This window comes from Gorilla gorilla, chromosome 3 (genome assembly GCF_029281585.2).
Source record: "Gorilla gorilla gorilla isolate KB3781 chromosome 3, NHGRI_mGorGor1-v2.1_pri, whole genome shotgun sequence".
NCBI lineage: Eukaryota > Metazoa > Chordata > Mammalia > Primates > Hominidae > Gorilla > Gorilla gorilla.
The window spans coordinates 34,575,001-34,600,330 of record NC_073227.2 but is presented as its reverse complement, the minus strand read 5'-3'; the positions used below and the strand labels follow the sequence as shown (position 1 = coordinate 34,600,330).

General features: G+C 38.2%; 1 protein-coding gene across 15 annotated transcripts in view; it reads right to left on the bottom strand.

The window, feature by feature from the left end:
• RBPJ (recombination signal binding protein for immunoglobulin kappa J region) overlaps positions 1–25,330 on the bottom strand; it is a 269,801-nt gene that overhangs the window by 20,347 nt on the left and 224,124 nt on the right. For all 15 annotated transcript variants that reach the window (XM_055385548.2, XM_019025480.4, XM_063705225.1 and 12 more), the window contains one exon: positions 8,311–8,406. In XM_055385548.2, coding sequence (XP_055241523.1) covers positions 8,311–8,406 — 96 coding nt within the window. The remainder of the gene's footprint in view (positions 1–8,310; positions 8,407–25,330) is intronic.

Here is a 25,330-nt window from a genome sequence, read left to right as displayed (position 1 = left end):
AAAACATCTATGCCATATCTCTCTAGAGGGCCTGACAACTCGAATTAACTATAGTAGCCACATAAGTAATATAAATGGGTGAACGGCGTGTACAATAAACAGGAATATCCAGGCTGGGCGCGGTGACCCATACCTGTAATCCTAACACTTTGGGAGGCAGAGGCAGGCAGACTGCTTGAGCCCAGGAGTTTGAGACCAGCCTGGGCAACATGGCTAAACCTCATGTCTACAAAAAATACAAAAATTAGTGGGCGTGGTGGCAGGCGCCTATAGTCCCAGCTATTCTGGTGGCTGAGGTGGGAGGACCAACTAAGCCTGGGAGGTCAAGGCTGTGGTGAGCTGTCATAGTGCAGCTGCACTCCAGCTTGGGTTAGAGTGAGACTCTGTCTTAAAAAAAAAAAAAAATTAGGAATATCCTTTAGTTACCCAAAGAAGTAGTTTCCTTCTCTTCTTTCTTGAAACACACAGCCTCCATTGTCATTCTCACTTCTTGTACTGTTATTAGTACAGAAAATGGCTTACTTTTCTTAATCCTAGTATAAGAAAACCCAGAGCTTAAATGCAATGATAATCAGCCACTGGTGTATATATACCCACTCACACTCACGTGGCTGAACTATGGGCATGCAGGCCTAGTGTTGGTCCCGTCCTCCAATTGTTCAATAGATGACTGAAATCAAATTTTATATGAAATATTGTTTTTTTAAATTTGGCAACTAATTTACACTTATTAACACTCTGTAGGCCAACAACGTGCAGACTAAAAGAAAAAAACTTTATGTGCATATGTGCACACACAAGCAGACACCAGCAGGCTGGATTTGGTGCTCAGGTCTTCCTAAAGGTGGTCGTATCTACTTCTTGTTTGCTTCCCCCTCAGCCTCTACAATATTATCTACTGAACTGACTGAAAATATATTAATGGAACCTACTTTTTGCTCAACCCTAACCAGACTACTTTAGAGGCAATTTACATATGACTTACAAGAAGTAAGCTGGGTTTATTTAATATTCATTAATTCTCCAAATTATTTATTATATCCTGAGTGTGTAACAGATACTGGGGATATAGCAGTAAAAATAAACAAAAAAATTAGACAAAATTCCTCTCCTCATGGATCTTACACTCTAATAGGAGAGAGATAATAAAAACAGATAAATGAGTGAAATAACATGCATATGTACTCCATTAGCTGGTGATAAGTATGGGGAGAAAAAAATAAAGCAGGCAAGGGGTACTTGAAATGGGGACAGCCCAAGGTGGCCAGGAAAAGTTTCCTTAAGAAGGTGACTTTGAGTCACGACCTAAAGCCATGTGGACACCTGGGGCAAGAGCATTTCCACAGAGGAAAGAGCCAGTGCAAAGGTTCTCAGATAGGAAGGACTGTGACCAACAGTGGGGAAACAACCAACAGACCAGAGCGGCTGGAGTAGAGAGCAAGACGGGGATTAACAGGCAGCAAAGCCAGAGGTAGTGGACAAGTAGACCAAGGAGGCCCTACGGATTTAACTGAGGGAGGAGGGAAGTCTCTGTAGTCCTCTCACATTTATCTAATCCAATAGAAAAGAGCAGTTTTCATGCCTGTATACTTACACTGAGGCCAAGGATATAAAGGTCACAGCCAAGTTAGTGGGCCCAGTTCCAGGTCACTCTAAGTTTGGAGGGAAGCCTGGATTAGCTGGGCTAGTTTTGGAGTGGGTTCAGTTCAAGTCTACAAAGGGGAGCTTTCTGGCTTCTAATGCTGGGAGCTACCCAATGCTTACTATGGCACAGAGTCAAATACCTAGGTTGGCACACTCTCAGGAGGTTGAGAAGGCATCAATTTTGGAAACACATCTCCTGTTTTCTTTTATTGAACACTGATGTTAAGACTCCTTAGTAAATTAGTGTATCAGCTATAAAACTCAAAAGAGCTGTGTTTTAGTACAGGTTGTGTATTCCTTATCTAAAATGCTTGGGACCAACAGTGTTTTGAATTTTTTTTTCCCAGACCTTGGATTGTTTGCATTTATACTTAGTGGTTGAACATCCCAAATCTAAAATGCTCCAGGCTGGGTGCAGTGACTCATGCCTATAATCCCAGCACTTTGGGAGGCTGAGGCAGGCAGATCACTTGAGGCCAGGAGTTCAAGACCAGACTGGCCAACATAGCAAAACACTGTCTCTACTAAAAATACAAAAATTAGCCAGGCATGGTGGCGCATGCCTGTAGTCCCAGTTACTCAGGAGGCTGAGGCATGAGAATCACTTGAACCCAGTAGGTGGGGTTGCAGCGAGCCAAGATAGCGCCACTGTACTCCAGCCTGGATGACAAAGCAAGACTCTTACAGGGTCGTGTTGGCACTCGGGGTTTTCAGATTTTGGAGCACTTCGAATTTTTGGATTGGGAATGCGCAACCTATATGCCAAATACAGTAGTCAAATCTCAATGAGTTATCATAAATGGTACTTTTTTTTTTTTTGAGACGGAGTCTTGCTCTGTCACCCAGGCTGGAGTGCAGTGGCGCGACCTCCGCTCACTGAAAGCTCCACCTCCCGGGTTCATGCCATTCTCCTGCCTCAGCCTCCTGAGTAGCTGGGACTACAGGCACCCGCCACCACGCCTGGCTAATTGTTTTTTTTTTTTTTTTTTTTTTTGGTATTTTTAGTGGAGATGGGGTTTCACCGTGTTAGCCAGGATGGTCTCGATCTCCTGACCTCGTGATCCACCCGCCTCGGCCTCCCAAAGTGCTGGGATTACAGGCGTGAGCCACCGCGCCTGGCCCATAAATGGTACTTCTTAATTTCACATCTGAAAAATATAAAGAGAGCTAAACTGATAAAAGAATGAGTAGTGCTGGTTTTCTCAAAAGTACTGTGACAAAATGCATGAAATGGTAAAAATCAGGTTGATAAAAAATTCTCTATTCAAAACACTGACCAAGGGTCTATCTTGAAAGTGCTTTCCAATCATGTAATAAATATAAGAAAAATGAAGACTTTTCAATAGTCTGAGTCTTTAAAAAAAAAAGTCAACTCTAAATTATTTCAAAAAGCCATGATGGAAGTAGCAAATCCAATATAATCTAAACATTCAAATTATTTCTATATTGCTGATAAAATCATACCTTAAACATCCCAATATCATCATCCCCTAAAATACGGCAAACAAATCAAGTTGTTGCCCATACTTTGTAAAAATCCAGTGATTGAATAAAAGTCAGCATGTATACAAAAAAAAAAGCAAGAATACACTCAAAAGAAACTAAAGGGAGTGGGGTAAAAATAAAAGGCCACCAAATTTACAGAAGAAAACTTAAATACATCTTTATTTATTTATTTATTTATTTATTTAATTTTAAAGATAGAGTCAGACTTTCACTATGCTGCCCAGGCTGGTCTTGAACTCCTGGTCTCAAGGGATCCTCCTGTCTTGGCCTCTCAAAGTGTTCGGATTACAGGCATGAGCCACTGCACCTGGCCTAAAATATATCTTATGTGGTGTATTTTAGGCCAGGTGTGTGAAACTGACAATTTTTAAAAATTTGGGCAGTTGGTCAATATGTATCAAACACTCAGTGAAAAGTCTGAAAAGTGGTTAGCTTACAGAGTTTAACTGCTGCTATAAAAAGATATCCTATAAAACACGTTGCCTTTATTTTCTCATCTTTCCTAGCAGCTCTATCAACTATAACAAACAATACTTTCTGTGCCACTTGGTGGCGATATGCACACATTTAAAATTTTACTCCTTTCACAATTGTCTTTATTTTCAGAGACTGTTTCAACCACTGATTTCCTCAAATCTTGAGATGATGTCTGAAAACTGTCTTACAGATTCAAAGAAGGCTTTTTATCCATTCCAATATATAAAATAAATTAGGTTAAACAGAATCCAAACTCATGATATTTGCATTATCTTGCTACCTCTGCAGAATCATCACTAACCTTTGATGATTATTCAGTTCACAAGGACCATATTTAGGAACTTTTTGCATACCACAATTGGCCAATTAACACAAATCTCAATATGACTTCAGAATCAGTCTAAATGACTTTACTGTTCATTGTTTTAACAGCATCATTACTGCTACTGCTTAATTACTTCCTTCGAGAAAGCTCTAGATAAAATAATCTTTTAAAAAGTTTATTCTTTAACCTAAGATCTTACTTAACAAGAAATTAATCACTAATATAAATGGGGTACTAGATGTGCCATGCAAATAAATACTAGTTATTAGGCACCATATTTAACATCAAGAACAATTTTAAATTTGGAGATAAAATTTCCTAACCAAGTATTTTTAAGCATCACTCACTGGAGTTATTTTGTATGCCAAAAAGACACAGCCAAGAGGACTGTGATCATGCCCCCAGGTAACCTCACGCCTTACGCCTTTGCAACTCTTCAAAAAGGCCTGAGCCAGGATCAGCAAGAAAGAAGGCAGATCCCTCTTCCCACCGTGCACTCCACCACCAAGTAAGAGCCCAGAACTCTTCTCTGAATCCAGGGCAGTTTGACAGACATCCAGAGGGCTAGATTAGCATTAGCAGTCCTTTACTACTAACACCTGTTTTTTTAAAAAATCAAGTAAATTTAATGGGTTTCTCCTTTATTATAAAGTAATGCATGTCTACTTTGAAATTTTTAACAATACAAATCAGTAAAAATATAGGAAAGTAGTTACTCTGGCCTTTTCATCATTTTTGTTCATTTTTTAGAGGACTTCAAAGCTTAGATTGTTAAAGCTTTCTTTTGACTGGGGTTTTAGACCAGCTAGGCCATGCCCAAATAATACAGAGAAATTGAAAATAGGCTGGGTGCGGTGGCTCACGCCCGTAATCCCAGCACTTTGGGAGGCAGAGGCGGGCAGATCACAAGGTCAAGAGTTCGAGACCAGCCTGGCCAACATGGTGAAACCCCGTCTCTACTAAAAATACAAAAATTAGCTGTGCGTGGTGGTGGGTGCCTGTAATTCCAGCTACTTGGGAGGCTGAGGCAGGAGAATCATTTGAACCCAGGAGGCAGAGGTTGCAGTAAGCCAAGATTGCACCACTGCACTCCAGCCTGGGCAACAAGGCGAGACTCTGTCTCAAAAAGAAAAAAAAAAATAAAAGCTACTACAATAAAAGATATGGTTAAATTTTCCATTTTAACTTGACAAACCACTACAGCTCTATATATATGTTGGATTTTTTTCTTTTTTGAGACGGAGTCTCACTCTGCTGCCCAGGCTGGAGTGCAGAGGCACCTCGGACCTCAGGTGATCCGCCCACCTTGACCTCTCAAAGTGCTGGGATTACAGGCATGAGCCACCACGCCGGGCCGTATTTTTTAACAGTAACTAACAAACAGGAACCTTATCTGGACTTTAACATAATTTTCTAAATAGGTCTTCCCCTTTTGTTATCTCCAATGGGCCTCAGTTATACATCCCGGTATTAAATGACACAGTGACTTTTAAAACTCCTAGTAAAGGTCCTTTTGCATAAAACCTAGCACACAATAGCCAATCAGAAATAAAGAATAAGTGAGTTCAATTGTACTAAAATGCATCTTCAAAAATCCACAGAAAAGAAAAGCAGCTTGCCTAAATTTGAAGCTATATGATAAACACACATCTATTCATAATTCAATTGGGCTAGCCCAATCTCACCTAGGTAATGGTAAAAGGGTTAGTCCTAGGCAAAGTTAAGTTTACAAAGCTTAAGTATTTAAAGGATCTTTTCCTCCTCAATCCCTGCTCTAGATAACCAACACTCAAATGCAAATGGAATGGTATGGCAATTAGGGTAGTAAAAAGGGTAAATATTTAAAATTAGGCCCTCAAGAGTTCCAACCCTAGCTCCACAGATTCCTAACTAATGTCAACCTGGACACATTTAAAGTCTCTGATTTTCAGATTCGTTGCCCACAGAATTTGGATCATAACACGACTACTTTACAAAATTGTTACGAGGATTACAACTTTAAAATATTTATAAAGCACTTTCGGAATCATGTCTGGCTCATGATTGGAGCCAATATGAAACTGTTTCTACCTCGGATTCACTATGAGGTGCACAGCTGGCCTTTTAGATTCTTCCTCCATAATGATGGGTGTTAACTTTTTCTGTTTTGCTTAAAAAGCAGAAAACTTGCTATAAACACACACTAAATTTTATTAATGAAAAAAAATACTGAATTTCTAATATCAACTTCGTGGGAAAAAAAAAAAGGACCACTAATTTGAGTTGGTACGCTATGTCCCAAACTACAGATACCAACTTCTTCCCATCTTTAACCCTAAATCAGTGTTTAAGTTGTATTAGTAAAGTAAGATAAAATAATCAGAAATTTAGTAAGCCTGAATAACAATACCTGGCAGTATGAATCTTAAATATTGTTTTCACTTGTTCATCTTTGAGGACAAAACTACCAATTAAATAGCTTTACCTTCTTGGCCAAGCACAGTGTCTCATGCCTGTAATCCTTTGGGAGGCTGAGGCAGGCGGATCACTTGAGCCCAGGAGTTTGGGATCAGCCTGGACAGCATAGTGAAACCCCGTTTCTATAAAAAATACAAAAATTAGCTGGCCATGGTGGTGAGTGCCTGTAGTCCCAGCTACTCAGGTGGCTGAGGTGGGAGGATCACCTGAGCCCAGTAAGTGGAAATCATACCACTGCACTCCAGCCAGGGCAACAGAGACCCTGTCTCAAAAAAAAAAAAAAAAAAGAAAGAAAGCTTTACCCCTCTTTTCAGCTCAGATCTAGTCAGCTTCAAGGAACTTCCTAAAAATTCTCTTTTAACATGTAAATTAATTTAATCACACACATATTACATTTCCCTTCTCTTAAGCATAAGCTGAGGTTTCCTTTATGTCACAATCTCTAAGAATTCTACTCATTCCTTTCACAACAATCCCAAAACCTTAGTTTTCATTCCTTTTCTCTTCAGTTGGGTACCTTTCTAGCCAATTAAAAAACCTTTGATCTTTCTCCATAAGCAGGCTTTTTCCATGAAATGCTTAACCAAAAAATGCTGTTTGAAAGACAGACTCAAGAAACTATTCACAAGAAAATTCCAGGAACCAAGTGAAGAAACAACAATGAAAGTCCCCAATTAAACATAAAAAATGCGGAAATTTATAGAATACCACAAGAAATAATTTTTTAAAAATCACCTTGTTGTAATTTAATTTTGGTTAATCTACTTTATAGGTAATTTCTGTTGAGTCCACATTCAAGCAGCATGAGAGTATGAACCCAGTTTTGCTGTTTCTTCTTAATAGCAACCCAAACAAGAATAGGATCAAGAGAGAGGGCCAGGAGTTTTCTTTATAATCATTCCATAGCTCAATTAACCTAAGCTCAAGATAGTTTTAGGATCAAGAGCTTGTTTAGCCTTTTCCTTTTCAAAACGGTACTTTTGGGGTCACATTTGCGTAAAAAACTACATTTTCCACCAAAAAGAAAGCTTCTTTGTGAATAAGCTAATGTATCACATAAGTATTTCAGGAACATTATGTAGCCCAAAAGAAAAACTGTGGATTATTTCATTTTGTAAGATCAGGGATTTATTAACCAGATGACCTTTATTAAATTACCCTTCTGGCTTGAGTGTATGTAGAAAGTAGAAAAGTTCCACCTTCAAAGCTCATCTTGGTTTGAAAATAAAATAACAGACACTAGAAATCATAGCTTCTTACTCTAAAGCCTCCTATCAACTATCAGTTCTTACCCTTTAGCCCAATTAGTTGCTTTGGCTTATTCAGGCATGTCTGGGCAGGCCCAGGCAAGTCTTAGCTCATAGCTTATGCCCCTTCCTTATTTGGAAATGTTATTGCTTTCTTAAACCTTTTGTAAGCAACTTCCTCTCTTCTTTGTTCTCCCTTGCACTTAACGTATTTAGGAAAGTTTTATGTTATTAGCAAATCAGGTATCAGTTTAATACTGTGAGGTCCAGCTCCAGCCAATGGATGCAGGACACAGCAGTAAGGATGACCCAAATACGTAAGGGACAAATATGTCTGCTTTTCCTTTGTTCAAGTGTGCTCTCTCCATTGTTCCATCTGCGAGGGGCACCCTTTCTGCAGAAAGTAAAGACTGCCTTGCTGAGAGGTCCTCTGTCTCCATGCTGACTTTTCTTCACAGCACCAATTATCTATTCCTAACAGTATACCACAATTCACTTTGTTTCTCCCCTTCAGGAGACAAATCCCCTATTTTTTATTTTGTACTAGCAAATGAACCCAGTAATAGAAGCCATCCTCTGACATGCATATTAATACATAATTGGCAAATTCATGTGGTAACTACAATTAACTATCCACCAGAAAAATAATCTTACCTTTTTTCATTTCCATATGACTTCTGTGCAACTTTTGCATGAAGAATAAGTACTGTTTGATCCCCTCGCTCTTTTAAATAATTTCGCATAGCTTCCCTAAAAACAAATACAAATATTACTGTTACAGAGGTGAAATTCTTGATGAAATCTTTCATCATTACTATGCTCTGTAATGAGAGGAATGCTTATAAATATTTTTTAAATAAGCAAACCTTAAAAACAAAAACAATAAAGCAAAGTAAATCCATAAATTAAACTGGAAGATTATACAATGATACAATAAATACTGCTCATTTTCAATTCTACTCCTTGTTCTTTAAAAATAAGAAACTGTCTCTCATTCTTTGGAATTTATGATGTAACTCAAACCACAATTACACCTTCCAGAATAACTAGAATCAACATATACACTGCTAATGTGGCTCTAAAATATTATAAAGTTATTAAAATGCAGTAATTTTGAAGTTTAATAATGTAATTCCCTTCCTCAGTTTCCCTACCCCAGCTATCGGAAGCAATGTTTTTCATTGAATACAAAAGCTGTAACAAATCCTTAGGCCATCCAAATTTATTATTACATGATCCTAAAATGACAATCCTATAAGGACCAAGAAAGGCCTATAGTTCACATACGAATACATAATTATCTCAAGGATATTATTAAATAAATAAAATTTAATAAAGTAATTGAAATCGGTGAAAATCTGAATTTTGAAAAAAATACAATGTTAATTCTTTCAAGTAAAAACAACTCTACATATTTATTGAGCAAACGGTCTATACAAAGTTCAATATCTTAAACGTATTTACACACTCAATTGTTTTGCTAAGCAATATCATATAGTAAAAAGAAAGCAAGCTCTACACAGATGAAACTATAACAATTCTGAATAAGCAGAATCCCAATTCTTGGGATGTCTTACACATCCCAAACTTAAATGTTACTCTACTGATACTATAAAGACAAATATCAGGTATAAGAGCATAGCTATACAATAGTAATACGTTATTAAATGTGAGGACTTCTAGGTTTACAGCACTTACACACTAAGTAGCCTGGTGCAAATCATTTAACCTCAACCAGCCTCTCTGATTCCCTAACTGGAAACTGAAGATAATAACACCTCCCTACCACAAGGTGGCTGAGGGGATTAAATGAGATAACCTAATAACAGCATTTATATTTACCAACTGAAAAAACCTGTTAGCTCCAAGGCAGGGCAGTAATACCAGGATATAAATAGACTGAGAACTAATCCCTACCACTGAAAAGAAACTCAAAGTCCAAATTGTAATTAAATGCAATAATCCAAGTAGAGATATGTACAAAAAGCACCAATAAGGGAACGCCTATGTAAAGACAGGGGTAGATGGTAAAGGACTACATGCTGGGAAAAGTTCTTAGAAGCCCTAATTCTGAGCAAGAAGTAGACACAGGAAGTGGGAGGAGGAAAGCATAAGGCGTTACAGGGCCTGATAATAGTGTGAATAAAGGCATCAATAACTGCACATTCAGGCTAAGGAGTAAGGCAGCCACAACAGTAAAACAAGAGCAGCTTATGTTTCTTGAGTGTTTACTATGTGCCAGGCCTTGAACTAAGGACTTTAACTCCATTATTTTATTTAATCCTCATAATCCAAAAAGATAAGTACTGCTATACAGCTAACACCATTTTGATTGTCATGCCCAAGCTCTTACAGTGAACAGTGGCAGTCAGGAATTCACACAAATTTTGTGAGATTCTAAGGTGAGCCACGGCAGTGAATAAGGTTGACAATGATAGAGTCAAACTATGAAAGGCTTTGAAAATTGGACATTTGTAATACTTAAATACTAAGTATAAAAGTTTATGCTATTTCAAATATTACCCCATAACAGGTGATGATAAAGGTGGTAATACGTTTCTGCATAGCAAAAGAAACCATCAATGGAGTAAACAGACAACCTACAGAATGGGAGGAAATACGTGCGAACTGTGCATCTGATAAAGGTCTACTACCCAGCAACTATAAGGAACTTAAATTTACAAGAAAAAAAACAAACAACCCCATTAAAAAGTAGGCAAAGGATATGAACACTTTTCAAAAGTGTTCCAACAAGCATATGAAAAGTGGCCAACAAGCATATGAAAAAAAGCTCAGTATCACTGATCATTAGAGAAATGCAAATCAAAATCACAATGAGACACCATCTCACACTAGTCAGAATGGCTGTTACTAAAATAGCAGATGCTGGAGAGGTTGTGGAGAAAAGGGAACATTTATACACTGTTGGTGGTGGCGTAAATTAGTTCAATTGTTGTGGAAAGTAGTATGGCGATTCCTCAAAGAGCTAAAAACAGAACTACCATTCCACCTAGCAATCCCATTACTGGGTATACACCCAGAGGAATATAAATCATTCTACCATAAAGTCACATGCACACGAATGTTCATTGCAGCACTATTTGCAATAGCAACGACATGGAATCAACATAAATGCCCATCAGTGACAGACTGGAGAAAGAAAGTGTGGTACATACACACCACCGAATATTATGCAGCCATTAAAAAAAATGAGATCATGTCTTTTGTGGGAACATAAATGAAGCTGGGGGCTATCTTCCTTAGCAAACTAACGCAGGAACAAAAAACCAAATATCGCATGTTCTCATTTACAAGTGGGAACTAAATGATGAGAACTTATGAAGACAAAGAAGGAAATGACAGACACTGAAGTCTACTTGAGGGTGGAGCTTGGGAGGTGGGAGAGGAGCAGAAAAAATAACTATTGGGTACTGGACGTAATACCTGGGTGATGAAATAATCAACAAACCCCCATGGCATGAGTTTACCTATGTAACAAACCTTCACATGTAACCCTGAACCTAAAATAAAAGTTTTTTAAAAAAACTCTTGGAAAATTATTCAAAGCACTTTTAGGGGAAGTATTGTTATATGGTTATTCATTATGATTAAACCTTTAAGTATAAAAAAAAGTGGTAGCGTGTAGTAAAATCTTTAAAGATCCAGAGAAAAACTCAAAACGAAAAAAAAAAAATCCATCCCTTTGTGAATTGGGACAAGATCACCAGTCAACTTTCTCTCAAGCCCATTATAGAAAATCAATACTATAGAAACTGAATTTTCAATCTAAACTAAAGGCAATGAGAGATCTTATTAAGGTTTTTTAAAAATATGTAATTAATTTTACTTTTTAGTTATTTCTAGAGAAAGGATTCAAAAGCAGAGAAGACAAGACAAACTTATAAAAAGGCTCCCACACTAAGAAGAAGGTAACAGAAGATAGTAGGGGACAGGAAAAATAACTCTATGTATCTTTTGTTTTGGGAGAAGTGGGTATATATTATTACTAGGTTCTGCTGACAAAAGTCAACTCTGAAGTGCCCCTGGGACCTCCAAGTTGAAAGTATTCAGTAGGCTGTTGGAAGTATCTATGCATAGTTCAAGAGAGACGTCTGGGCTGAAAAGGTGGGGTTCACTAGTATGTAATTGGCAAACAAAACCACGGAAGTAAATGGACTCTCCCAGAACAAAAACACATTGACAGGAGAGTCAAGAAGAAAATGTATTAAAGGAAACTGAGAACTGATAAGAGGAAGAACTGAAACCAGCCTCAGGTGCTGTAGAAAGACACAACCTCAAAAGAAGGGAGCAATCAAAGGTGAAATGCCACAGAAGTCAAGGTCACTTTAATTTCAGCAAGAAGTCTAACAGATGCCAGCTGGGGGAAGGACATAAGCAGGAGTCAAGTATGAAAGTCTCTATTTTATTCGTAAAATGAGAGGCCATATGATGTCTAATGGATAAGAAAACAATACTGGAAATACCTTCCAGGGTATGGAAAAGGAAGCTAACTATGGAGAAATAAAACAACTGAAGATTGGTTTCAAAGGACCAGCTAATGTTGGAATCCAAAATTAATGGTGCCGATTCCCGCTAACATTCCAAGGGAAGGAACAGGGAGACCACACTCTCAAACTGCTGGGTACCAGAGATGCAGTCTGGAGAGGGTAACATGATGAGGGATTTGAGGTGTTGCAAAGTCAGGTGACTGAACATAGAGTTCAGGGTGAATAAGAAAACAAAAGCAGGCTGGGCGCAGTGGCGCACGGCTGTAATCCCAGTACTTTGGGAGGCTGAGGCAGTCAGATCACCTGAGGTCGGGAGTTTGAGACCAGCCTGACCAACATGGAGAAACCCCCTTTCTACTAAAAATACAGAATTAGCCAGGCACGGTGGCGCATGCCTGAAATCCTAGCTACTCGGGAGGCTGAGGCAGGAGAATCACTTGAACCCAGGAGGCAGAGGTTGCAGTCAGCCAAGATTGCGCCATTGCACTCCAGCCTGGGCAACAAGAGTGAAACTCCCTCTCAAAAAAAAAAAAAAAAAGAAAGAAAGAAAAAGAAAACAAAAGCAAAGCCAAGAGAAGGCCAATATCCTGACAAAACTGGCACAAAATTTCCCAGCACAAAACTTGAAGAGCTACTATATATTTGAATAGTTTTAAGCCATTAAGTGTATTTCTGGATACTAAATTCTATTTGTATTTGTAGTCTCTATTACATCATTTAGCAGTAACTGCATTGTGTTTGTCAGGTTTCATGTTTATTTTTCTTGTCTTCCCAAATAGACTACAAAGTCTTTAAAGGCAAGATCCATATTTTACATTTCTATCCCTTTCATGACAACTCGGGTAAAACAGGACACAAACTTGGTATTTGATAATATCCGAGGAAGTCACAAATGCTTTCTACAAAGATTTTAATTATAATCATTAAACGAGCTAAAATTAAGCAATCACTCTTCCAGTACTCTTCTAAGCATGTATTAACATAACCAATGACCTTGAGGGTAACACTATTATGTACATTTTAGAAACTGGGTAGAGGTTAAGTAACTTTCCCAAGATGATACTGAAGAGTGAGGATTCAAATCCACGTAGCCTAGCTTGTGAGGACAAAATCATACTGTTAGTGATTAGGGGTATAGCTTTGGTGTGAAATAGATCCGGGTCTGTTACTAAGGGTCTGTCAATCACTAAGCCTGAGTTTTCTCGCCTGTGAGATAAAGACAGTAATGCCTCATATTGGCGGTGGGGGCAGGGGGACACTTTAAAGTAAGTTAGTCCCACAAACTGACAGAAAGCAAGTGTCAGTAGCCTCGAGCTATTACTATTATTTCCTTAGAAAGAAGACTTCAACCTTCAACAGTACACAAAGTGCAGAGGGAGGGAAAATGGGACTTCCACTGAGGCTTTGAGAGCAAACTTGAAAATGACCTAGGAATGAATGATCAGGCATGTTACCCAATGTGCAAAGCACAAATTTTGCAAGTACACCAGGTAAAGTGCACAACTATCCATTTTCCCACTGAAGATTTATTGAAAGCTTACTATATTCTAGGCACTGGGCATTCTACTGGCTTCTACTACTGGATGTAACTGTTCACAGTTCAAAGATCTCACAGTGCTTATGATGAATGCAGGGTGACAGCTCTGGTTTTCCTCGTCTTTTCCTTCATGTTTAGAATACAAATTCCTGAAAAAGTAACTAGAGCCTCAAGGTAATCATGAACAATAGTTGTCCTGTAAGAGTAATTTGCCAAACAGCTTCTTTCAACAGTAAAAATAAATTTCGCTTTATTCAACAGAATATTAAACATTAAAAATTATGTTCTCTGGCAATTAAAGCTTGATCATTGACTTTCTGCACCTTAAGGAGCCATAAAACAAGACGATATACTCTAAAGAAACACAATAAATAGTAAAGCCTGTAAAATAATAGCCTATATGCTTTTCATCCAAATAGAGGAAGGCTGTGTCAATAAATAGGATTTCTATCTCAGCACTGCTGACATCCTGGGCAAAATCACTTTCTGCTGTGGAGAGATTGCGCTGTGCATTGTAGGAATATGTAGCAGCATCACTATCTTTTACCCTGCAGGTGCCAGTAGCACCCTTCCTTGAATTATGACAACTAAAAATGTCTCCAGATGGTGCCAAATGTCAAGAAAGAGGATGGAGTGAGATGGTCACATGGATTGAAAACTACTGGGATAAACCCAAAAAATTTCAGTGGTAAGATATCACAATCATCCAGGTTTTTTTTTTAATTAAAAAATACTGAAAATTTTATCATTGGAAAAACATATTACAGGTGCTGAAGAATCCTTGACCGTAGAATTACTGTTTTATTATTGAACTGTTTTTTTGAATACTTTAAAACATAAGGTAAATTTTGAAGTCTACTGTTTACTAATTTCATTTAATGATTTCTTACATAACATTTTCATTCTAAATGAAAACCAGTTGGATTACGCCTGTAATCACAGCACTTTGGGAGGCTGAGGTGGGCAAATCAATTGAGGTCAGGAGTTTGAGGCCAGCCTGGCCAACATAGTGAAACCCCATCTCTACAAAAAATACAAAAACTAGCCAGGCATGGTGGCACGCGCCTATAGTCTCAGCTACTCAGGAGGCAGGGAATTGCTTGAACCCAGGAGGCGGAGGTTGCAGTGAGCCAAGATCGCACCATTGCACTCCAGCCTGAGCGACAGAGACTCCATCTCAAACAAAAAAAAACAAAACAAAAAAAGGAGATTTTATTGTTATCAAAAATAATTTTACTAACATGAAATTATGGAATTATGGCAAATGCCATTCTGGTTCAACATGTTTAATCTGTGATTACCTTTGTCAATTTTTTGACTGTGGTTTGTCTTATAAAATTCAAACTTTTTTTATACAGAAAAAAAAAAAGGAAAGAAAAATACCACAAAGAGAATACTACAGTGAAACATCCATGAATGGTAAGATAAGCTCATGTGCTGTTTCTAATGGATCTACTTTTACTAGTTATGCCAATGGAGGCAATGGGAGTCTGCAAAAAAAGGGAAGAACCTGGTCCCCGCGTAAAGGTAAAAGAGAACTTCAGTTAAGGGAACATAATCAATGTTATTAAATATTACAGAATAGTCAAGAAAAATAAAGATTAGAAACTCTTCATAAATTTGACAATTAGTTCATAAATGGAACGGCTTAATTAGAATCTTCTCAGTGAGGTGGTGGTGAGGCAACACCACTGAAGTAAGCTACAAAATGAAAGGAAGGGAAGAAAGGGCAATGAACATAAGTCATGCTGATAAGGAAAAGGGGTGGTGGCGGGAATAACTAAGGTTACGGCAGAAAAGTTTGTCTCTTTACAGGATTTTTAAAATTTTAGATATAAAGGGAAGTTTTTAATTCCTAAGTTTGTTAAAACAAAAAAAGCCAAGAAGAAAAGGTAAAGATGCACTGCAAAAAAACCTAGTATCTAGAAACTGAGTACTTTTAAGTAGCTGAAGTATATAACACACAGAATTCTAAAAGACGGGCTGGACGAGGTGGCTCCCGCCTGTAAATCCCAGCACTTTGGGAGGCTGAGGCAGGCAGATCACAAGGTCAGGAGTTCAAGACCAGCCTGGCCAACATAGTGAAACCCCATCTCTACTAAAAATACAAAAATTACCCGGGTGTGGTGGCAGACACCTGTAGTCCGAGCTACTTGGGAGGCTGAGGCAAAAGAAGCACTTGAACGTGGAAGGCAGAAGTTGCAGTGAGCTGAGATTACGTCACTGCACTCCGGCCTGGGTGACAGAGCGAGACTCTGTTTCCAAAAAGAAAAATTCTGAAAGATGAGATTGGAAAGACAGGGTGGGGTGAGATTGGCTCAAGCCTTAAATGCCATGCTAGTAAAGTGTACATTTAATCCATAGCTTAGTGTTTCTCAAAGTAAATTCCTGGAGGCAAGATCCTCCTTAAAACGGAGTTCTGAGGGCCAAGACATATGGAAAACACTACAAACCACATCTCCCGCTAGGACATTAATTATAGCGGTGAGTTTGCGGTGTCCTTATGGTGCTAATCGCCATTCTTCTGAAAACAGACTTCCTCACTTTCTCACCACACTCTTACACACCTCTGTGATTGCTCCAAGGGGTAAGTGGAGGGAGTGTGGGAGAGAGGGAAGGGGAGAAAACCACCACAAAGATGGGAGGTCCAGTCATCTTTACCTCCAGGCTCACTCTCTGCACTTCTCAAATTGGACTACTGTCACTTTAAAATCCAAATAATAAAAGTTCCAAAATGAACTCTGTCTTCTAATGAAGAAACTTATTTTTGTTGTATCAAGAATTTTCAAAGTAATCACACACACACACACACACAATATCACTCATGTGAACATTTTAGAGAACTGAAGAGCATATTGAGAAACACAATAGGCCACAGTCATCAAATCACAAAGCAGCCTGTTTTTGTGCCCCCTAGGAGCTAAGCATGCCTTTTACATTTTCAAAGAGTTACAATGCCGGGCACGGTGGCTCACGCCTGTAATCCCAGCACTTTGGGAGGCCGAGGCAGGCGGATCACAAGGTCAGGAGATTGAGACCATCCTGGCTAACACAGTGAAACCTTGTCTCTACTAAAAATACAAAAAATTAGCTGGGCATGGTAGCACACGCCTGTAATCCCAGCTACCTGGAGGCTGAGGCAGGAGAATCGCTTGAACCTGGGAGGTGGAGGTTGCAGTGAGCCAAGATCGCGCCATTGCACTCCAGCCTGGGCAACAGAGTGAGACTCTGTCTCAAAAAACAACAACAACAAAAAAAAAGAGTTACAAAACAGAGACTAATAATATGCAACAGAGATAGTATGTGGCCCTCAAAGCCTAAAATACATACTACTTGACGCTACAGAAAATGCTTGTTGATCCCTGCAGACAATTTTTAAAAGTTTTTAAGGAAAAGTTGCAAAACAGAATTCTAATTAAATCAATTAAGTATATTGCACGGCTGACATTCAATCAAGATTTTTTTATAAAATTCTTCCTCAAAACTTGACTTATGAACAACTGAGGGTTCAGAAAGCTCAGCTCAACTCTTCTCACATCTACTTCGGGATGCTGCCAAAAGGCATCCGGATTTATACGCACCCCCACAAAACCTTGAAGAACTGCCCTATTTTTGTCAGACTCTGGCAGTCTCGCCTTTTACACTGCCTCAGACACTTCTTCTCAAAGTGAGCTCCACAATACTTACGGTTTACAAAGAAGCGTGTCTCAATCAAAGATGCTTCAGTGAAATCAGATAAAATAAAGTGAAACTAATTCATGGCAGAACTACTCAGAACCTTAAGCAAAATCTTCAAGAGAGGGATATTTGTAGGCTTCATTTTCCAAGCTATTAGACCAGACTAAGATCTCCTTGTTTTTCTTCCAAGGAAGCTTCCTGAGAACTACTGTTTGCCTGAGGACCAGTTTTGAAAATGACAATCTAGAGATACTATCAATAGTCAACAAAGTCCTGGTGCCCTTGTAATACAATAAAACATTGAGGCTGCTGTACTAAGTGTCTACATCTATCAGTGACCAAAGCTAAACAACAGTACAGGTCCTGTTCCTAAGGAAACACCTGCAAACCTCACTTCAATCCTCTCTTTTTATAGCAGAAGTAAAAATGTCCCAAAATTCCACAAAAAGTTTTTTCTGGATAAGTAAGTAAATTGCTTCAAATCCTGTCACACAGCTATGAGACACATCCTTTCAAATTCTGACCAGCTCTTGGTTTTCCCCTCCCCGCCTCCCACTCCCAAATAGGCATAGGCCGTTACATTGAGAGCAATGGGTCATCAACACATCTGTGTTCTATTAGCTTTAAAAGGTTATTGTACAAATAAGCCATTTTGCTACTTAAGGCTTTACATCTTATGTAGAGAAAAATTTGGGACTAGAGGAATCTGAGAACATAAAATAGTATGAGGTGCTGACAATCAAAGGCAAGTCACCATCTTGGTTCTTCTATTTCCAATCCTGGTTGATGCAAACTTGACTCTTCGAATCCCAGGGATCAGACCGCATAGTCCCTTCCTACTCTACTCCATTCTCTTATTCCCTCAAGATGCCCTACAAACATGTGACTGGTCTAAGTAAAGTTGAATCTTATTTGCAACCCTTTTTAATATGAATTATTTACCCATTTATGGACTAATTAGTTGACTAACAGCAAAGGTCATGTATTACTATTCATGTAGCAGATCAACCTTAGGCTTTAATTTGACTATCAATTTAAATTCATTTTACATTTACCTACTTTGCATGGTGTTTGTTACTCATAGGTGTCTTATGATGAAATAAAATACATGACTAGGTTGAAACATGAATATTTTACCTGTCATGCAAAGAAACCTCTGTCTACCTATGCTCACAATTAAAAATGGATGCTCTCCTGTCTCAAAGTGAGGAGATGAATCATAAAGAGAAACAGGCACAGAAAACAGAAACTTTAACCATAATCCAGAGTAGACAAAGAAAATACACTGTTTTAAGAGTTTCTCATTAGGCACTGGTAAAATGCTTCTAAAAATTACATGCTATGGATAGGGAAGAGAAGAGACTCAAAAAGAACAGGGGTTTTCTCAAAGACAATGCAATCCCTAAATTAGTAGACAAATATGAACATATAATCGTCTTAGTCCATTTGTGAAGCTGGGTAATTTATTTTAGAAAGAGGTTTATTGGGCTCACAGTTCTGCACACTGGAAGACTGGGCATCTGGTGAACGGCTCAGGGTGCTTCCACTAATGGCTAATGGGGAGCTAGCAGGCAGAGATCACAGAGCAACAACGGAAGGAAGAGAGGGAAGGGAGGTGCCAGACTCACACCTCCCATTAGACCCCACCTTAAACATTCAGGATCAAATTTCAACATGCTACTTAGTGGGTCCAAATATCCAAACCATAGCACCCATGTTAACGTGGACAATAGATATAAAGCTCATTTCTTTTGTCTTTTTGAAGCAGATTCTCACTTTGTCACCCAAGCTGGAGTAAAGTGGCACAATCCGGCTCACTGCAGCCTCAATTTCCTGGGTTAGAGGGATCACCCCACCTTAGCCTTCCATGTAGCTAGGACCACAGGCGGGCAATACCACATCCAGCTAATTCTTTAATTTTTTGTAATTCTCCCTATGCTGCCCAGGCTAGTCTCAAACTCCTGGACTCAAGCAATCCTCCTGCCTTGGCCTCCCAAAATGCTGGGATTACAGGCTTGAGCCACCATGCCTGGCCTGGAGCTTAGTTTCTTAACCTTCACCTTAAGGTATTATTACTTACTCTGAGGCAACCTTCAAAGCAAGCCAACAGAATTTCAGAAACTGATTATTTCCATATCTGACTATGGCCACAATGGAGGTACATGTGAGAACAGAGAGGTATGGCAGGGAGGCTAACAGAAGATGGGCTTTGCAAAAAGTGTTAGGCCAAGTGACAGAGAAAAAATATTCTTAGTGAGAGAACACTACAAAATAGTTACAACAATTACAACAAACCTTGAAGAAATGGTAAACTTCTATGAAGAAAACCTCATGACATTAAACGGATTCAAGCAAAAGCATGAGGTAATGGCTACTAGTCTGGAGTGTTGTAGGGGAGAAGGTTAAGATTACCTTCTTTAGAAGCCTTCAGGATTCCAGTCTTACCTTTTGGTTAACAGCAGAGCAGAATCACTTAGTACAACAGAGTATTAAGTCGAATAATATCTCTTTTTTAAAAAAAGCACTTCAGAGCTCAGGCCTACTCTTATCTAAGAAACAGGCACCTCCACTCGACACACTAAGCACTCCTGAAGACCAATGCCTAACGGCATTGCAACTAAGATTTTCAGGCTCTAAATGACAAAATGATTTGAGGCTCTAAAAGCCTCAACAGTACAAGAATAATTGTTCTATGCATTATATAACATCTGATTATTCTATTTGGTTTTTTTTTTTTTTTGAACTGACAGTCAAGTTATACTTGTGGGCCATATTAAAGGGAGTATTTCAAGAGATTGGGACGTCCTTAAAAGCCAACACTCTATTCCTATCATATACATCCTGAAAGAATGTAATTTAAAAAAAAAAAAAAAAGTGAATCCAGGCTGGGCGTGGTGGCTCACGCCTGTAATCCCAGCATTTTGGGAGGCCAAGGAGGGTGGATCACGTGGTCAAGAGATCAAGACCATCCCGGCTAACACGGTGAAACCCTGTCTCTACTAAAAATACAAAAAAATTAGCCAGGTGTGGTGGCAGGTACCTGTAGTCCTAGCTACTCGGGAGGCTGAGGCAGGAGAATGGCGCGAACCCAGGAAGCGGAGCTTGCAATGAGCAGAGATCGCGCCACTGCACTCCAGCCTGGGCAACAGAGTGAGACTCCATTCTCAAAAAAAAAAAAAAAAAAGAATCCATAGTAACACTGAATAGTATATATTATTAACGAGCCTTAATCAAAAGTTTAAACTCTGTGTAGGCAGAACTATGTTTAGAACACTATCTAAAAGATGACCTTCACAACAGGATGCTTTTTCAATATTGCTTAATTTGGAAAATGGGAGTAAGAATAGTGTTTCAAAGATTTTTTTTTTTAAGGAATAAAATCTGCCCAATTTTAAACTCTCTGCACCCCAATGGAGAGAAAAAATGTTAAAATATTTCTCATCAAATAAAATAAAAGATACTAAAATTTTCCTAACTTGAATATTCTTTAAAGGAGAAATGGAGGAAAAAAAAAACATTTTAAAAAGCACTCTCAGGGCAGGGTGTGGTGGCTCTCGCCTGTAATCCCAGCACTTTGGGAGGCCGAGGCAGGCGGATCACTTGAGCTGAGGAGTTCAAGACTAGCCTGGGCCATATGGGGAAATCCTGTCTCTACAAAAAATATAAAAATTAGCCAGGCATGGTTGTGTGCACCTGTAGTCCCTGCTACTCAGGAGGCTGAGGTGGGAGGCTGGCTTGAACCTGGGAGGCGGAGGTTGCAGTCAGCCAAGATCACACCACTGTGCTATAGCCTGGGTGATAAAGCCAGACTCTGTCTCTCAAAACAAAACAAAAAAAGGCCAGATGGTACCTAAAACTATATTATCAAAGGGAAAATTTCTGATTTCCAAGTTTGTGCTTAATAAAATAAAATTTTATCACAGATTTGGTCATTGATTTTACATTTCCATTTGCTGTTATACAAACTTTTTGCTAAATTTGCCTTATTTTAGCTTCAATAATAAACAATATAAATCTGTAGTTTGCTCTCTTTCAGAGATTTAAAAAGAAATAAAACTCACCTGAAGCCAGGCATGGTGGCTCACACCTGTAATCCCAGCACTTTGGGAAGCCAAGGCAGGCGGATCACTTTAGGTCAGGAGTTCGAGACCAGCCTGGCCAACACGGTGAAACCCCATCTCTTCTAAAAATTAAAAATTAGCTGGGCATGGTGGCAGGCACCTGTACTCTAGCCTGGGCGACAGAGCAAGACTCCGTCTCAAACAAAACAAAACAAAAAAATAAACAAAAAAAACTTACCTGAATTTTCCGAAGATACACTAATCCCTTTCAGAATATTTCAGAATATTTTTCAAGTATAAAAGTTTCTAAGTTTTTAACAGCTTTATTGAGATTTAATTGAAATATAGTAAAATACACTTATTTAAAGTGTGCAATGTGACAAGCTTTGGCATGTGTATATACCCCATCACCAAAATCAAAATAAAGGTATTCACAATTGTGAGTTTCCTTTCTGCCTTTTTGTAATCTTTCCTCCTGCCTCCCCCTATCCCCAGGAAACCACTGATCTAGTTTTTGTCAGTACAGATCAGTTTGCATTTTTTATAATTCTATGTAAGTGGAATCATGCAGTACATATTCTTTTTTCCTGATATATTTAGAAAATTGAATATAATTATTTTAAGATCCATCTATGTTGTTGCATGTATCAAGTTCATTCCTTTTTTACTGCTTAATAGAAATTCACTGTAGAATACACTACAATTTGTTGATCCACTCACCTGTTGCTGGATATTGGGGTTATGTATGTGTGACTACTACAACTAAAGCTAACATGAACATTTGTGTTCAGGGCTTTGTATTCAGATGTTTTCATTTCCTTGATTAAATATGTAGGAATGGAATAACTAGGCCATACGGTAGAGGTTTAACATTTTAAGAAAGTGATAAATTATTTTCTAAAATTATTGTACCACTTTATATACCCACTGCCAGTGTATAAAAGTACTAGCTGTTCCCATGATGAATCCTTTAAATTTCAGACATTTTAACAGGTATACAGTATTAATAGTGTCTAACTGCTAAAAAGTGTATGTGTCCCCCCAAAATTCCTATGTTGAAACCTAACAGGAGGTGGGGCATCTGGGAGGTGATGAAGTCATGAGGATGGAGCCTTCAAGAATAGGATCAGTGCCCTTGTCCCTCCTGCCATGTGAGGACACATAAAGAAGACAGTCATCTATCAACCAGGAAGCATCTCCCAACAGACATCAAACACACTGGTGTCTTAATCTTAGACTTCCCAGCCTCCAGAATTATGAGACATAAATTTGTGGTTTATAAGCCACCCAGTTAATGGTACACTATTACAGCAAACCAGTGGGACTAACACACTCACTGTAGTCTTAATTTGCACTTCCTTAATGGGTATTTGTCATATTCACACATTCTTTGGATTAGTATCTGTTCAGACCATTTCCACCCTTTAAAAATGGATTGTTTCCTTATTATTTACTTTTCAGAGTCCTTTTCATCTTTGTTTTTTATTTTGATGAAGTAAAATTTATCAATTTCTTCCATAGATTGTGTTTTAGTGTCTAAGAAATGTTAGCCTAATAAACAACATTTTCTCCTATGTTTTCTTCTAAAAGCTGTATACTTTATAAAGTTTTACATTTAGGTCTACATTGAGCTATTTTTTTAATATGGTACTATGTATAGACTGTAGTTACTTTGTGTGTGGGGGGCGGGTTGAAGGAGGAATGGATATCCAATTGTTCTACAATCAACTGTTAGAAAGACTACCATTTTTAAAAAAATCTAGCTAAATTGCCTTTGCACCTTGACTGGAAAGTAACTGACCACATATCTGAAGAACTATTTCTGGCCACTATTCTGTCACAATGGTCTACTTAGCTATCTTTATGCCAATACAATACTTTAAATTACCATAGCTTTATAGTAAGTTTTGAAACCCGGCAGTGTAAGTTCTTTTTGCTTTTTTTCAAGGTTGTTTGCATTTCTATATAAATTTTAGAAACAGCTTGTCAACTGTTACAAAAAAGCCTGCTGAGATTTTGACTGTGATTGTGTTGAATCCACAGGATCAATTTGAGAAGAACTGACATTTTAACCATATATATATTTATTTGAGACAGGGTCTCGCTCTGTCATCTAGGCTGGAGTGCAGGAGTACAAACATGGATCACTGCAGCCTTAACCTCCTGGGCTCAGGCAATCCTCCTGCCTCAGCTTCCCAATGTAGCTGGGACCACAGGCACGTGCCAACATGCCCAGCTAATTTTCTTTATTATTTGTATATTTTGTATTATTTGTGTAAAATAATTTGTAAAAATTATTTATTTGTATTTTTTTATTATTTTTTTTATTATTTGGGCAACCACTTGGTTGCCCAAGCTGGTTTCAAACTCCTAGCCTTAAGTGATCCTCACACCTTGGCCTTTCAATGTGCTGGGATTATAGGTGTGAACCATCACACCCAGCCCATTTCAACAACATTAGGTCTTCTATCTGAAGAACATTTAATTAGGACTTCAAGTTCTCCCAGTAATGTTTGGTAGTCTTCAGTGTAGAGTTTTTGCACCTTTTGTCAGACTTTTCCTGAGGAATTACATATATTTTTATACTACTGTGTAAATTGTATTGCTTTCAAATTCCAATTTCCCATTGCTCATCAGTATACAGAAATACAATTTAGTTGTGTATGTTAATCATGTATCCTACTACCTTGCTAAACTCACTTATCAGTTCTAGTAGCAAGATTCTGCAGAATTTTCTATACAGATGATCATGATATCTGCAAATAAAGACAGTTTCACTTCTTTCTTTCCCATCAAGATGTCTTTCATTTCTTTTTCTGGCCTTATAGTACCTCAAAATACAATGTTAAATGAAATCTGTGAAAGCAGACATCCTTGTGTTGTTCCTGATGTTAGAGGAAAAACATTCAGTGTTTCACCAATCAGCGTGTTGTTAAATGTAGTTTTTCCACAGGCACCCTATGATGAGGAAATTCTCTTTTATTCCAAGTTTGCTGAGAATTTCTATTAAAAATGGATGTCAAAAGCTTTTTCTAAATCCCGAGATAACTATATGATTTTCCTTTTTTGTTCTATTAATATACTGAATTACATGAACTGTTTTCCATTCCTGAGATAAAGCTCACTAGGTCAAGATGTATCATCCCCTCAATATATTGTTGGATTCCATTTGAAAATTTGTTAAGACTTTTTATAACTATGTTCACAAGGGATACTGGACAGTAATTTCATTTTCTTGTAATGTCTTGCCTACTTTTCACAACAGGGTAATGCTATGCTCACAGAATGAACTGAGAAGTATGTATTGCTCTCCAATTTTCTGAAAGAGTATGTATGGAATTGAGATAATTTTTTTCTTAAATATATAGCAGAAATCAACAGTGAAGCCATCTGGGCCTGCAGTTTTGTCAGAAGGTTTATAAGTTCAATTTCCTTAAATATAGGACTATTCAAGTTACCTGTTTCTTCTTGAGTAAGCTTTGGTAGTTTGCTAGTTTCAAGAAATTGTGTGCATTTCTTCAAAAGTTGAATATTATTGGCAAAAAGTTAATTATAATATTCGCTTATTATCCTTCAAACATCTGTGACTCTATAGTGATGTCACCTTTCTTGTTCTTGATATTGGTAATTTGTACAGAATCGGATTTCTATCTAGTATGATCATCCTTCTGCTTGAAGAATTTTAACACTGTAGCTAAGGCCTATTTGCAATAAATTCTTTCAATTTTTAATATGCCTAAAACGGTATATATCTACTGGGTATAGAATTCTAGGTTGACAAGTATAGGTCCCCCTTGAGCACTTCAAAGCACTTGCTCTGTCTTATCCATAGCAAGGTTTCAGATGAAAAACCTGCTGTCATCCTCTCTTTGTTCCTTTGTGCATAATTT